General features: G+C 42.7%; 1 protein-coding gene across 1 annotated transcript; it reads left to right on the top strand.

Moving 5' to 3' along the window:
• Nucleotides 1–2850: 2850 nt before the first annotated feature.
• On the top strand, nt 2851–14437 carry LOC100833895 (ATP-dependent helicase BRM). Its single transcript, XM_003570754.4, has 14 exons — nt 2851–3216; nt 3697–4980; nt 5110–6432; nt 7217–7329; nt 7521–7608; nt 7722–7808; nt 7943–8035; nt 8394–8477; nt 9097–9300; nt 9491–9733; nt 9842–11368; nt 11468–11992; nt 12746–12994; nt 13459–14437. Exons 1-14 carry the CDS (start codon nt 3073–3075, stop codon nt 14113–14115), a joined length of 6621 nt encoding a protein of 2206 aa, XP_003570802.2. The 5' UTR covers nt 2851–3072; the 3' UTR covers nt 14116–14437.
• Nucleotides 14438–16824: the final 2387 nt, after the last annotated feature.

Raw genomic sequence — 16824 nt, 5'->3', positions numbered from 1 at the left:
GTTGAATCAATAAAACCAAACGTTTCTTACAAAAAAAAAACTCTAAAAGTGGTACAGTAGAATATTGTTCCTCGAGCTCAGGTCACCCCGGCCTTGCAGATGAACCTTCTGCCATAGCTTCTTCAATTGGAACAGAAACAAATGGCACGTATGGAAATTAATACTCTATACGGATGCATCTAATGCCATAACTAGCACATGGTATATATAGCCATATAAGGAAATTAATTTATACGACGCGTATTGTGATTCAAATGTCACGTGCCTAAAAAGGACGGTCCAGATTGGAGCCCCGGTGGCAAACTGGCAATTGACAATGCGCTGCTAAAAAGCCCCTCTCTCCTGAAAATATCACTTAATTTACCAAAAAAGTTTAAAAATACCACCTTAAGAGTTACTCCTTGACAGAACGATGGCAGTGACAGAACTTGTATCATCCGTGTTACAAAAATGAAAATCCATGTTCAAAAACGTAGGTCTAGGAAAAAAAAAACTTGCCAACAAAAATTGGTGCAATGTCTCTAAATGCACGCTAATAAGAAAGACATCGGCACAATATTGTTTACATCAATCGTTTATTACTACAGTACAAGATTACATCCTCGTGTGATTTTCCCATGGTATATTACAGTTAAACACGATGTCATGTCTTGGTATGGTTGTTCAATCCAGATTTAACCACTGAAATTGTACGCCAGTAAATTCCCAATTTATAGAATTACACGTCATGTTTTTATCGACTTATATCCTGCGGGCGAATCCACTCTCTCTAACCACCAATTTATCGTAGACTAGACGACGAGAATTACACATCATGTCTTTAGTTCTATTGGCACATAAGGTTATGCCTCGACATAATTGCTCAATCGAGAATTACCAATTGTAACGACATAACAAGTGACTATCACATATTTCCATGTTCGCATACACATTGTGCCTTTACAATATACTGTTGCTCGACTGAGGATCAACTACTAGAAAAATAACAAGAGATTTTAGGCATCATGCTGTGTTGTGAAGAGCCCACCTATCTCATCGGCAATTCATAGTCATACCACACCTTGCCATAATTGCTCGATCGGAGAACCAACCACCTGGATAACGTGATAATAAATTATAACTTTAACATGAGGTTGTGCGCCACTCTAGTTCTCTACAATAAAACTGTAAATCTGGAAATGACACAACTCTATGCTAATATGAACCGATTTTCATTGTCCTAACAAAGGAGTAAATAGGAAATATCGGGCTTAGTCCTACTTTGGCCTTGACACATCAAATATCAGGCAGCAGGTATTATGCAATATGTCTAAATAAACAACAAGACTATTATTTTATTTAGAATATGTGAACCTGAGGCTCTATGCAAAGTTCCTACATACGGGTTTTCACTTAAATCCTATTCCAGTCTTCCTATTTTGCAGCAGTCACTACTCTAGAAGCTCCAATTTATCTCATCTTCAATTCATCGGTGGACTTCATAAGAGCGCCCACAGTTTTTAGAGGTGAACATATCTTTAAGCTGAGACCCACAACTTGCATTCACACGTATCACCAAACCCCTGTAGTGCATAGAGGCAGGTGTTGCCTGTAAGATGGGTTCCACCACCAAGCAATAGCTTTTTAAGTGATTAGAGGCAGTAAAAATTGCTACTCCCTCCAATCCATATTAATTATCGAAATATTACATATATCTAGACGCTTTTTAAACATAGATACATCCATATTTGGGCAAATCTGAGACAATTAATATGGATCGGGGGGAGTACCATGGCTTATGAACATCCTACCTTAGAGGCATATATATAGAGGGGGTTTTCAATGACAAAATACCCTAAGCATTTCCTTTTTAGTTCCACAATCACGGGTCATGCCTCGACACAACTGCTCAACCAAGAAGTTCCCATTGCATGCCATAAGTACAAATCGTAAACTTCGGAATATATGCATATACATAGTTGTAACTATTAGTTATGACCCCACATCCCCTCTTTCCTTGTTCGTGCACGCGTGCTACTTTAATTGCTCGGTTGAAAAGCAACAACCGAAAAAATAACATGATGAAAAGTGATTCAGACATTAAGAGCCCAATCGTGTCACCAGTAATCCGTGCGTCATTTTTCTCCTTTTAAAAATCACGTCCTTCCTCACCTTAACACGGTGCAGGTATTACGCCTTACCACAATTGCTCGACCGAGAACCAACCACCCGAACAAACATGATAATAAATTTCAACTTTAAGAGGAGACCGCACGGTACTTTGCCATTTCGCAATAAGTTGTAAAATTACGCCATTATGGACTAATCTTCGTTGTCAGAACAGATGATATAAATAGGAAATACCGGGCTTGGTCCCAATTGTCTTATCGGTAATATGCGCGCCACAATATGCCATCTCTCTCCTTAAAAAAAACCCTCACGCCATTCCTCTTTATGACGGTACAACCATCACACCTTACCCAATTACTCGATTGAGAACCAACCACCCGAACAATATGATAATAAATCGTAACTTTAAGAGGAGGCTGCACGCAACTTTGTCACTCTACAATAAATTGTAAATCTACACCATTACGACTAACTTTCGTCATTCGGACATATAGCATGTAAATAGAAAATACCAGGCCTGGTCCTATATTTGGTCTGGACACTTCAAATATCAGATAAGGGGTGCTACGCGAAATAACACGCGATAAATGGTAATATCAGCCCTACCACAGGAATATCTAAAATCTTTGAGGGTCTCTGTGCAAATTTCTTGCCCACTAGTTTTTCGTTTAAAAGCCCTCCCCCTCTTTCTAATTTGCGATCCGGATCACTCGTGAGCCACTGCTCTATATCTCTCTCCTTCTTCTCGTCTGACATTAAAAAAAAGAGAGGAAAATCCCCAGGTTAGGTTTTGACTACCCCTCGCCGGAACCCCGCACCGCGTCTCCGGCGGCCGTCAGCAGCGGCGGCGATCCGGCGTGCGCGCCTCCTCCCCCGCCGCCCCTTCTCCGACCTAGATCTCGCCCGCGGGACGCATGAAGGAGCCCCGTATCGGCTAGATCTAGGAGCCTTTCTGTCGGTGTCATGCAGCCCGGCGGGCCCCCCTCCGGCAGCTCGCGGAGCTCTCCGGCGACGTCGCCTCGGACCGAGCAGCAGCAGCCGCCCACGCCGTCGCAGCAGCAGCAGGCGCAGGCGCAGCGCCTTTATGGCGGCTTCCTGCCCCCAACGGTAACGAGGCTTTTCCTCTTCCTCTTCCTCCTCTACCCACTTATAGTGGAGTGTGTGAGTGCGTGGCGGTGTGTCTTGTCCTGTCCCATCTTTCCGAGTTCTTTGGTTGGTGGGGTTCAGCCAGGGCGATTTGGGGGTTGCAGTTCCACGTGTGCGTCTCCGGCCCGGATTTTCCTCCTCCGGGTGATGTGATCCTGTTTGTTTTGGATTTCTGTTGGGGTTTACGGAAATTGCGTAAATTTCAGGTTTGCCTGCTGCGGAGAAAGGTTCTCGGGGGCGATTTTGGTTCAGCCCTGTTCGTCTGTGCCTTTTTGTTTGTTTGTGGTCGAATGCGTTTGTTTCTCAAGAACGCTTGGGGTTCTTCTGGCTTGTCATATTGGTGGCACGATTATACAATTGTGTTTTTTTTGTTCTCTCTCTTGGGTCATTCCTTAATTTGCAGAGGTTTTGGATGTCTGAACGTGTTGCCTTCTGTTGCAGGCAATGACGCATCACCATGAACAACAACAGCAGCAGCAACAGCAATCGTACCAGCCCGGTGCGCAGCATGGTATGATGGGAGGTGGCGGCGGCGGCAGCGGCGGCTTCCCTCAGTCGTCAGGCCCAATGCCGCCGTTCCAGGGTCAGAGGAACCTGCCCCACCCTGGTGGACCTCAGGGCATGGTTGCTGGTCAGCAGCACAACCAGAACACAATTCAGCAGCAACAGGCATACATGCAGTTTCTGATCCAACAGCAGAAATCCCATGGGATGCACCTGCAGCAACAGGCCAAAATGAATATGGCAGGACCATCTTCTAGGGACCAGGATGTTGCTGCCAACCCTGCGAAGATGCAGGAGCTTATGTCCCTCCAGGCCCAGGCCCAGGCCCAGATGTTGAAGAGACCGTCTGAGCATCTTCAACAGGCGGAGAAGCAGACAGAGCAGGGGCAGCCGGGCAGTAGTGAGCAAAGGGGCGGTGATATGAGGCCTCCTATGCCACCACAAGGAGTCCCTGGGCAGCAGATGTCATCAGCGAGCATGGTTAGGCCGATGCAGCCAATGCAAGGCCAAGCGGGCACTGGCAGCATTGGTGGTAACCCTTTAACAATGGGCCACTATCAGCTTATCCATGCCTGGGCAAAGGAGCAGAACATTGACCTTTCTAATCCTGCAAATGCAAATCTCATTTCTCAAATCTTACCCATGTTGCAGTCCAGGATGGCCGCCATGCAGAAGCAGAACGAGGCAAGCATGGCTGCACAGCAGCAGCAGAATCAACAAATGCCGCCTAGGCAGGTGAACAGCGATGCCCCAGTGAATGGGAATATTTCTGGTCAAGCTCCATTGAAGCCACGGCAGTCTCTCCCCCCTAGTTCTTCGGTTTCTGTTGGAGTAGAGACTAAGATGATGAATCCGAGCAACTTGCAGATGCAGCAACAGATATCTGCCCACAACAGGGAAATCTCAAACGAGAGGGCGGTGAGGCCACCCATGCCAGTGGGTAATGTTGGGCAAATGATGCATATGGCCCAAAGTTCTGGACATGTGAATAAGATTTCTGAGCAGCCCAATCCAAAGAATGCTCTGGTGAGCTCAGAAGCGATGCAGATGCAGTATGCAAGACAGCTGCAGCAGACTAACCGAGCTACCACCCCTACAGCAACTCCTGTTGAAACAGGAGGATCACAGGCCCCACCTCAAGGTGCTCGGCCACATTCGGGTTTCACAAAACATCAACTTCATGTACTTAAAGCTCAGATATTAGCTTTTCGGCGTCTCAAGGTACAAGAAATCTAAATCTTGGCTGTCTTTTTGTTTATGAATTTTTTTTCCTTAGAGAATCTTACTCTGTGGTTCAATCTGATCAGTCTCATGTTGTTGCAATTTTATCTCTCTTTGGTTGCATCTCAGCGTGGTGATCGTACACTCCCATCAGAAGTTCTTGAATTGATCATGTCTCCTCCGCCACCGCCATCTGACTCACAGGCGCAGCTGGTCTCTGTACCTTCAGTAACACTGAATCGTGAAAGGTCTGCTCCAGTCAGTGCTGATGAACATGGAAAGGCCATGGAAAGTAGTGATAAAGCTCCTGAAAAACCTCCAATGTTGAAAGGCCCCAGTTTACCCAAGGTGGAGGTTTCTGCTTCAGAAGACAGAACTAGTTCTGCTAGTGGTCCCATGCAAGTGATGAAAGCTTCGCCCAAGGAGCCTCTTAGAATTGGACCAGTTTCAGTACCTGAACAAAGTAACACCAGTCTGGTTAAATCTGAGCAGGAACAAGAAAGGGGTATCCAGAGAACACCTGGGAGAAGTGATCACAGTAATGAAAGGGGGAAATCTTTACCGTCTGAAAGTGGTCCAGCAGACGCTGAGCAGGCAAAAAGAGCTGCCTCTACAAGCAGCGCACCATCTCCCAGGGATGTTCCCAGAAAATATCATGGACCACTATTTGATTTCCCGTCCTTCACTAGAAAACATGATTCATTGGGCGGTGCAAATTACAATGGTAGTCTCGCACTTGGTTATGATGTGAAAGATTTGTTGGCCCAGGAAGGCATGATTGTTCTTGGCAAGAAACGAGAGGATAACTTGAAAAAGATCAGTGGCTTGCTTTCAATTAATCTAGAGAGGAAAAGGATCCGACCAGATCTTGTATTGAGATTACAGATTGAAGAAAAAAAGCTGAAACTCCTTGAGCGTCAGGCTCGTATGAGGGATGAAGTTGAAGAGGTGCAACAAGAAATAATGGCAATGCCTGATAGGATATACAGAAAGTTTGTCAAGCAATGTGAACGTCAACGTGTTGAGCTGATAAGGCAAGTTCAGCAGATGCAAAAGGCCTCAAGAGAGAAGCAGCTGAAATCCATTTTCCAGTGGCGCAAGAAGCTTTTGGAAGCACATTGGGCTATTCGTGATGCACGAATAACACGTAACCGGGGGGTAGCCAAGTACCATGAAAGGATGTTGAGGGAATTCTCAAAGAAAAAGGATGATGATCGAAGTAAAAGAATGGAGGCACTAAAAAACAATGACGTGGAAAGATATCGTCAAATACTGTTGGAACAACAAACTAGTGTTCCTGGTGATGCAGCTCAAAGATACAATGTTCTATCTTCATTCTTATCCCAGACTGAAGAGTACCTTTATAAACTTGGAGGAAAAATTACTGCTGCCAAGAATCAGCAACAAGTAGAAGAGGCAGAAAATAATGCTGCAGCAGCTGCACGTGCACAGGTATATGCCTTTCTCTACTTTGTAAAATGAAATTAGCCTTTTACCCATACCCTTTTGGTTTCTTAGTTCTGGGTCTGTGAGATTCTATAGATGGTAGCACATACTCTTTTTCTGTTAAAAATTGTTTGTTACCAGTGGTGGAGGCAGAAAACTTAAGATGTGGATGCAATGTCTGCTGGTGGAGCCAGAAAACTTAAGAGCCTTGGGAACACATCACCGGAATGACATGGTGGTGGTGGAACAGGCTCATTACCCCCACCTATGCGTGGGCTTCTTTGGCCAATGCATATCGCTGCCGCTCAGAAGGAGCTTAATTTTCATCCATGCCTTTTGCCCAGGAATGCCACTGTCGGCGCTACTAGAGTGTCTGCCAAGTCAAGTAACCAAGATGACAGATAACAAAACCATACTAGGCGAATCAACATTATCATACTCAATATTTCTTGCTAATAAAAAAATGTTTAATGACCAGAAAACTGGAACTAACTGCAATATAATTCAATTTTTAAGGCAAATCAAAATTAGCATACAGGGTGAGAGATCTCATAGCATTTATTTATCATCAATTATCATTATTAGAGGGGAAAAGGGTATTAACCTGTTACCTGTGTGTGTGTATTAATACCGGAATTTACTAGGTTAAAAAAAACATTGGGTCTTAACTGTACCCCCATGCATTGCACATCCTCCACAGGTCTGTGGGGTAGCTGTGTGCTGCACTACTGCACTCTTTAGGTTTGCTCCTATATACATATATATAATGAGCTTGCTGATTGTTGAACAGGGTCTTTCTGAAGAAGAAGTGAAGGCTGCTGCACAATGTGCGGGTCAGGAGGTTATGATAAGGAACACCTTCTCTGAGATGAATGCACCAAGGGAAAACACTTCTGATAACAAGTAAGTAACTATAATGGGAAATGTGTTCTATTGGAATGTTTTTCCTCGACTTGCTACAAATTTAATTTATATAATGCTATTGACTTCTGAATAAATACCATATACAGCTGTTCTCTAATTTGGCAGATTAACTAGGTCTGCAATATCTACTCTTCAGCCTAAACAAACTTGGACCTATTATATTCTTGTAGGTACTATACTTTGGCTCATGCTGTGAGTGAGAAAGTTACAAAGCAGCCGTCACTTTTGCGATTAGGCACTTTAAGGGACTACCAGCTGGTAGGACATTTCCATTTAACTGAACCAAACTATTGTTCTGTAATAGTAATACATACCTGGACCTGTCAGTCTTTGATGTTTCTTTTTAAATCTTGGTTTCGCTGGTTACCCAGGTGGGCCTTCAGTGGATGCTTTCATTGTACAATAATAAGTTGAATGGCATCTTGGCTGATGAGATGGGTCTTGGCAAGACTGTACAGGTGTGCCTTATTATTTTCACCTGCTGGTCTTTAGTTATCTCACTACGTTTTTTAATATTGATTGCTTTGCTCTTTTCCTTTAATGTCGTGCTGCTAGGATTGTCTTTTCATGGTTACACCTTTTGTTTCAACAGGTTATGGCTTTGATTGCATACTTGATGGAATTTAAAGGGAATTATGGACCACATCTCATAATAGTGCCAAATGCTGTCTTGGTCAATTGGAAGGTGCGATTTCCTTTTATGTTACTCCCTCCATTTCACAGAGGTTGGCGTATTTCGTTTCGTTAAGACAATCATTTGACCAAGAATTACTCTATTAATATATAAGTTAAATGATACGAAACCATGATCATTAGCAAGAATTTTTTAAGACGAATCCATTGATATAAATTTCATGTATGAAAAAATACATATCAATAGAGTTTTCATTGGTCAAAGCCTTGTCTTAACGAAACAAAATACGCCAACCTTTGTGAAATGGAGGGAGTATACTCCAAGGAAGTATCATTTAATAGTATTTATTTTGTGATGCAGAAGTTAGTTTAGAAACAGAAGTTTTAATTTTGTTTATTTTTATTTTCAGAGTGAACTGCTAAACTGGTTACCATCTGCATCTTGCATCTTCTATGTTGGTGCAAAGGATCAAAGGCAAAAGCTGTTTTCTCAAGTAAGTTGCTTGCGCTACATCTGTACGTTTTATACTTTTTACTGTTTAGCATTCAAAGGTTTCTGACACGTTTCTCCTCCTAAATATATTTATTATAAGCAAGCACAATCATCTTCTAAAAACATAACAGTCCTAGCTATATTGTCTCCTAGATACCGAGATACTCATAAACAGTGCATTTTATCTTATTTTGAAGCAATCTGCTTTCCATGTCAGGCTTGTCTTCTGTTATACTATTTTTATTGCTCTGTAATGTGAAATTACTTCAGTTCACTTCGGTTAATAGCATGCAGATGAACTCCTTTTCCTAACTGAATGCTGTCCATAAAAATACAAGGCACGAAGTCATTATCATAGCACATGCCTTGATTTTACTTGGTAAAATAAAATCTGGAGCACATGGTGCTGTTTTAGTCTGCCACATCATTGAATGAACCTACGCTCCAGGAGTGAAGGGTTGGAATGTTCTCAAATCCATGGGTACTGTTATCTGTATATCCCAGTTTATGTCTGAACTGAACTTGATCCTTGCTGGGGTTTTTTCCCACACAGATAAGCTTATTTGGCATTCAATGTTTTGCATCTGAATCTTTTTTTTCTCTCTGATTTCATCTTGCAGGAGGTTTTGGCTGTGAAATTTAATGTTCTTGTAACAACATATGAATTTGTTATGTTTGATCGTTCCAAGCTTTCAAGAATTGATTGGAAGTATATTATAATTGACGAGGCCCAACGAATGAAGGACAGAGAGTCTGTCTTGGCCCGTGATCTTGATCGCTATCGTTGCCAGCGGCGTCTCCTTCTCACTGGCACTCCTCTACAGGCAAGTCTGATAAATATTTATTGATTATTTAACTAATTATGGTATAGCCGTACACTGTGATATGTGGCAGAGCCCCGTGTTCCTAGAAGTTTCTTTCTTTTTTATGCCAGTATGGTTGTTTTATCACATGAGCATAACTTATGTTAGAATGTTTTAGGTTTCAATTTAATGTTTTTTCCAACTATTTCAGAATGATCTCAAGGAGCTTTGGTCCCTTCTGAATTTGTTGCTACCTGAAGTGTTTGACAATCGCAAAGCATTTCAAGATTGGTTCTCAAAGCCTTTTCAGAGGGATGCTCCTACACATAGCGAAGAAGATGATTGGTTGGAGACCGAGAAGAAAGTGATTATTATTCACAGGCTGCATCAAATCTTGGAACCTTTTATGCTGCGTAGACGAGTCGAGGATGTCGAAGGCTCACTCCCACGGAAGGTACCACCAGTTCGCCCTTGTCACTCGACGCTAATGCATAGAAGACAATGACTTGTCGGTAACTTGGCTTAAGTTCACAGCATTATTGACTTGGTATGTCTTTTGCAGGAATCTATTGTTTTGAGATGCAAAATGTCTGCGATTCAAGGCACTATATACGATTGGATCAAATCCACTGGCACCATTAGGGTGGATCCTGAAGATGAGAAAATACGTATTCAGAGGAATCCAATGTACCAGGCCAAGACATATAAGAATCTCCAAAACAAATGCATGGAGCTGAGGAAAGTTTGTAACCACCCTTTGCTGTCATATCCTTTTATGAATTACTACGGGAAAGATTTTATTATCAGATCTTGTGGGAAGTTGTGGAATCTTGATAGAATTCTAATTAAGCTTCATAGGTCTGGTCACCGTGTACTCCTCTTTAGCACGATGACTAAACTTCTTGACATCCTGGAGGACTATTTGCAATGGAGGCAACTTGCTTACAGACGAATTGATGGAACAACTAGCTTGGAAGACCGTGAATCAGCAATTGTTGACTTCAATAGGCCTGGTTCCGAGTGTTTCATATTCTTGCTTAGCATTCGTGCTGCCGGCAGAGGCCTGAATCTTCAGAGCGCAGACACTGTTGTAATTTATGACCCTGATCCGAATCCACAAAATGAAGAACAAGCAGTTGCCAGGGCCCATCGTATAGGGCAGACTAGGGAGGTAAAGGTTATTTATATGGAGGCTGTTGTTGATAACATCTCAAGTTATCAGAAAGAGGATGAATTGAGGAATGGTGGCAGTGGAGATTTGGAGGACGATCTTGTTGGAAAGGACAGATACATGGGTTCAATTGAAAGTCTCATCCGCAACAATATCCAGCAGTACAAAATCGATATGGCAGATGAAGTCATTAATGCTGGCCGTTTTGATCAAAGAACGACCCATGAGGAAAGGCGCATGACTTTGGAGACCCTACTGCATGACGAAGAGAGGTATCAAGAAACTCTTCATGATGTTCCTTCACTACAGGAAGTTAATCGTATGATTGCTCGGACTGAAGATGAAGTCGAGCTCTTTGATCAGATGGATGAAGAATTCGATTGGACAGGAGATATGATGAAACATAACCAGGTTCCAAAGTGGCTCCGAGTTAGCTCTACAGAGCTTGATTCTGTTGTGGCGAGTTTAACTAAAAAGCCTATGAGAAATGCGTCTGGTGTCAGTGTTCCTGACACCACTGAAAAACTTGAGAAAAGAAGGGGGAGGCCAACGGGGTCTGGTAAGTACTCCATCTACAGGGAGTTTGATGATGATGAAGATGATGAGGAGTCTGACGAAGACTCTGAAGAGAGGAATACACCATCTCTCCCTGAAGAAGATGAAGCAGGAGATTATGAAGATGAAGATGAAAATGATGATAACAAGGATCAATCAGAGGAAGAGGAACCTATAAATGATGATGGGTATGATTTTCAACATGGCGTGGGGAGAGGAAAAGCTCACAAATCTGAAGAAGCTGGTTCTACAGGATCTTCATCTGGAAGCAGGAGATTACCACCACCTGCCCCTTCTTCTTTGAAAAAGTTGAAGTCTCTATCTGCATTAGATGCCCGCCCAGGCACTTTTTCAAAAAGAACTGTATGTCCGAAACCTGGCATCTATTTCTCTCTTTTTCTATCTCGAATTTCTGCATGTGAAGTTAACTGTACAATCATTCTTTTTACTGATGATTAACAGACAGATGACCTAGAGGAAGGCGAGATTGCATTATCAGGGGACTCGCATATGGATCTACAGCAATCAGGCAGCTGGAACCATGAACGGGATGATGGGGAAGATGAACAGGTGCTGCAACCAAAAATAAAACGAAAAAGGAGTATCCGTATTCGTCCAAAACCAAATGCAGAAAAACAGGAAGATAGATCTGGTGTCGATGTTACCTTCTCCCAACGGGGTGCTCGGCTTGCATTCCCAGGAGATGGTGATTATGATTCACAGTTAAAGTCTGAGCAAGAGGTCCATGCTTTTGTGGATCCTACCTCCAGGCAGCAAGACACAATTCATCCAATAGTGAAGCAGAAGCGTAACATGCCATCTAGAAAGGCCTCTCCTGCTTCTAGGGTGGGGAAATCCACTCACTTGTCTGGGTCTGGCGAGGCATCTGCCGAACAGTCCAAGGAAAATTGGAGCAAGAAGAAGGTCATCGATTCTGCTGGTCCGGATTCTGGTGGCACGAAGATGTCTGACAGCATGCAAAGAAAGGTTAGCATATAACTTCAATCATTTGTGTGATTTTGCTGGTTTGCTCTGTTGGAACTACCTTCCCTCATCTTTAAAAGGATCTTGGACAACCAGTAGTAGTATTTTGTTTATTTATTCATCTTAGCAGACATGATTTTAGTGCTTGTTTGGATCTCATAACCAGTGCCAACTGCCAACGATAGATCAAGGAAGCAAGATTCACAACGTTAGGCTGGAGTTCTTTAGTTTGTTTTCCTTTGAAGCATGGGCATAGTAAATGCTCAATGCCTTGCATTATGTTCATTTGGAACTATTTTTTGAACAAAAGCACGCACAGATTATGAAAACTACATTTGCCCTTTATGAGAAAATCAATTTGGCTCTCATGGTTTCAGCCATTTTGGTCAAGCTTGCTTGGCTGCCACGGTTTTGGAGGCCTCAGAAGTCAGAATACATTGCCTTGCAGGCAATGCTAGAGAAGTGTTCACAGTTGTAACAACGTAGGTCACATTTAGTGGAAAAGATAAAGAGGGATTTGATGACCTTTACCTGATTTTGTTAGAATTCAAATAGCTTTGGTCTTTGAAAATAAGAAATAAGCATCACTATTCCTTCGGCACGTATGCCATTCATCACAAGAGCTTAATGATGCTGTGTTACCTGGAACTTATGATTGCTTCCTTTTGCCATTTGGTTTTGCTCATGTTGTTTGGCATTTTAGAAATTAGGTCTTGGTTGCTGGGTTGTAATTATTCTCATCTTCAATGACTGCAGTGCAAGAATGTAATAAGCAAGCTTTGGAGGAGGATTGACAAAGAGGGCCACAAAATGATACCAAATATAGCTTCTTGGTGGCGAAGGAATGAAAATTCCTCGTCCAAAGGTGTGGCTGGCAACAACCTTGACTTGCAGAAAATTGAACTGCGAGTTGATGGATTTGAGTATGGCGGTGTAACCGAGTTCATAGCGGACATGCAACAGATGTTGAAAAGCGTGGTTCAACATTTCAACTACAGAATTGAGGTAATGTTTGTAGCATCGGACCTTATTTTAAGCTTCTCTATGCATACTATATTAATATTTTCAGTATTATGTACTTGGAGATATAATAAAAAGCCACCTAGTAGTTTGGCTGGCCTTTGATGAAATGCCATGGGTCACTCTGATGCACACACGCTCGCGCACACACTAGGTTCTACTACTAGTTCTAGTCACTCCTACTTTATCATTTTTAATATACACATATACTATTTTTAAGATACTTCAAAAAATAGTACCCCCTCCGTCCAACGAAGATGTCTCAAGTTTGTGAAAATTTGGGTGTATTGACATGACTTAGTGTATAGATGCATTCAAATTTAGTCAAAGTTGAAACATCCTTTATTGGACGGAGTAGTATATATACTATGTTCTGCATACCACATCGATCCTCTAAATGCTGACGTCTGTTCTGTAATGAAATCTTAATTCGCTCCATCAAAATGCAGGTCCGAGTAGAAGCCGAGACTCTCAGTACCTTATTTTTCAATATAATGAAGATTGCCTTCCCAGATTCTGACTTCACGGAGGCTAAGAGTACTATGTCATTTTCAAATCCCGGAGGAGGTGCAAGTAGCATTGCCGCTCCATCAGCAAAGCACTCAGCTTCAGGCAATAAGCGCCGTTCTACCACCAGTGAAGCAGAGCAGCATGGTTCTGGTAGTGGCAAGCATAACCAGCGTCCATCCGTTGGCGAGGCTCCTAGCCGGGCCAAGTCTGAGCGGGACTCGAGGCATTCTGGACCAGGCAGCAGGGACCAGCTCCTTGATAGCGCAGGGCTGTTGCCGCACCCTAGTGATCTATTCATAGTCAAGAAGAAGAGACAAGAACGGGCGAGAACCAGCATCGGGTCTCCATCCAGTTCAGGTCGAGTTGGACCGCTCTCCCCAACCAACACAGGGCGGATGGGCCCAGTGCCCTCACCCAGAGGTGCCAGGACGCCGTTCCAAAGGGACCCTCACCCATCTCAGCAATCCTTGCCTGGATGGGGCGCCCATTCGGATCGTGGTGGAAGCTCATCTCCTGGCATCGGAGACATCCAGTGGGCCAAGCCGGCAAAGAGACAGAGGACCGACAGTGGCAAAAGGCGGCCAAGCCATATGTGATGTACATAATATCTCCAGCATCCGCCTTCCTGTGGTTTTGTAGGCACCCAGTTCACCTCCATGCATCATCACCATGTGTTGTAATTCTTCTTTGTATGTTGGTGTTTATTTTGTTTACTTATAATTTACTGTAAAGAGGAACTCTTCTTAGTCTTGTTATGTATCCAGGTAGCGCAACATGAGAGAATGCATTCTGATGTCAGAGGAGCGATGAAATGAAATGAGTCGATTTTAATAATCAATGGATAGATCAGTTATCCCATGTTGTATATTTCGTGACCAAGCATTTTTGCTGAAAGTTACCAGCAACTTTTTTTTGCTGCATGCGAGCGCAAACTGTGTATTTGGATGTACATTAGGATTCTATTTGGATTCGCATTTATTCGGCCATCATTTACTTCTGGACTTTGGACGATTACGTCGATACACTTTCAAATGTTTACAATACTTAGATTGGACATTTGAAAATCACACATGTGAATTCGTCTCAAAATGTATTACAATTTTTGAAAACTGAAATTATTGGTCAAAGTTGTATGGTTGGAGAGTACTGAAATTATTGGTCAAAGTTGTATGGTTGGAGAGTACTACTATAAAACAAGGCATGGAGTGAACAGGTATTGTTCACCTTCTCTTTAATTATGTTTGCATGTGTTTTATGTATATACTCGGCTTACGTACCGCATGCCGTTTTTTCTTCTTTTGTATGACAGGATACAAAGTCGTCGGAGCTATATATACGGTCCAAGTTAGTTGGAAGGCAGGAATATCCTTTGGTACATGTCAACTGTCCTTCAATTTTGAAGGTGTAGGCATGCTACCATACAAATTTTAAATTGCTGTGTGCAGGTCAAACTCTGTCATGCTTCCTTTAATTCATGCCAAATGGCCATGACTGGCCAAGGTTTACTACCGGTATGTTTTTAGTGTGTACAAATTTATTTCCTTTTGGTACTTTGGTCAAACAGTATTATATGTACATGGCTCAGGCCAATTCTTCTCTTCCATTTGCAGCATGACAGGTTTTCATTCGAAGCATGCTGGTGCGTATATGCGAGTTTACTAAAATCTACATGCTTCCAATCCCAAAAGGTCGATCAAAGCGTCGAAAATGCGATAGCTTGGAGTCCGGTCTTCATCGATTGCCAGATAGGTTTGCCAGATAGCTTGGAAAATGAAGTTTTTTTTTACTGAATTAACTTCGTTGATACAACTGAACCCGGTTTATATACATAATAACAAGGTACCTACTTAAAGCCTGGTTGGGGAAGGGCGCCTCATTTAACTGGCAATGTATCATGGCATGTTCAAGCTGGGACATGTTTGGCGAGTAGACACTAGACACTGGTGAGAAAATTGAACATCTGGGATGATGCTTGGATTCCAAAGAATTATAACCGTAAGGTGATTACTCCAAGGGGACAGAATCTCTTATCCTCGGTTGCTGCATGAACTTATTGATCCAAATATACTGGACAATGGGACGATGATTTGTTGACACAAACGTTCTGGCCAGCTGACGTGGAGAGGATACGGTTGATCCCAGTTTCTTTTTTTTCTTTTTCTTTTTGATAAGAAGGTCGACAATTGTCTACATTATATATTCCAAACAAACAAGGATCGAGTCTGAGAGTACAACAACCATATGACAAAAGGAGAAAGAGAAAAAAAAGAAGGGAAAAGAAGAACAAAGCAAAAAAACCAACAAAGGCGATATCTCACGAAAGTTTATCTGCCCACTGAAGTAACCGCAACCGAAGCCTCTCTTTGTTAGTTCGGACACTCCACAGTCGTAGATTTTTCTGCTATGCACTGCTTTATGACCAACAACGGCAACCTTAATTACATTGTCAAAGATCCTGGTGTTGCGGGTCTGCAAAAAAGATGAACCATGGAGGATCTCTTAATTTGCTGCATCATATCAACAAAGTGTATTAAGGAGAGTCAGCCGTTGATCGACGCTTGGTCTCAATGAGATCAAGTTCAGCCCAGAGATAACGCGCTGGCTAGCTGAGATCAGATTCCTTCTTCCTTTGATATGCAAGATTTTGTTGCTTTTGGAACTTGACTATAAAGCCTCCAAAGACTTTTGAAGTCATTTTGCTCCCTTCCCCAACTTCCTTGTCATTTTTTTATAAAACCTCCAAAGACTTTTGAAGGCATTTTGCACCCTTTTTTTGAGGCTTTTCAGAATGCCTCCTAACTTGAAACGCGGTGTAGTGCTAAATCTGGAACCTTTTCGGTTCGCTCTGCGTATTATATATGCCGAGTGGGATTTTCAGCATGGTCGGAAGCTCCGGAGAACGGACGGTCCAACTGGGAGCTTCCAGCAAAGATAACAAAAATTACTTGGAAACTTTTGCATGGTACTATCCCTTTTCGGTTGATCTTGGCGAACCGGCATATGAAGGTCCCTGTCCGATAATGTCCAGTACTCCAGTGTGTTAACCAAGGCCCTGAAGACTTGATGCATGCACTTATTCTTAAAGTGCAAACGTGCGATATATGGAGCTCTGCCGTTCGTCGTCCTCCTATCTTCTTCTCCGTTGTTCCAGCTCAAGATTTCAAGGAACTTGACAAAACTGTTGAAATTAGTGTGGACGTGTTCTCCTTTTTGATGGGGATGCTCTGAGAGGGTCGACGGCGGGAGCAGTCATTCGTGTGTTGCTGATGTATACTATACTTTCTGCAGCAGAAGCAACAGGTCTT

Source organism: Brachypodium distachyon, chromosome 3 (assembly GCF_000005505.3).
Source record: "Brachypodium distachyon strain Bd21 chromosome 3, Brachypodium_distachyon_v3.0, whole genome shotgun sequence".
Lineage (NCBI taxonomy): Eukaryota > Viridiplantae > Streptophyta > Magnoliopsida > Poales > Poaceae > Brachypodium > Brachypodium distachyon.
The sequence above is the reverse complement of the archived record's forward strand: the minus strand, read 5'-3'. Positions and strand labels throughout refer to the sequence as shown.

Coding starts and splice junctions, on each gene's coding strand:
- LOC100833895 (XM_003570754.4), top strand. CDS start 3,073: ATGCAGCCCGGCGGGCCCCCCTCCGGCAGCTCGCGGAGCTCTCCGGCG. Junction 11,369..11,467: donor GCACTTTTTCAAAAAGAACT/GTATGTCCGAAA, acceptor GATGATTAACAG/ACAGATGACCTAGAGGAAGG. Junction 12,995..13,458: donor ATTTCAACTACAGAATTGAG/GTAATGTTTGTA, acceptor ATCAAAATGCAG/GTCCGAGTAGAAGCCGAGAC.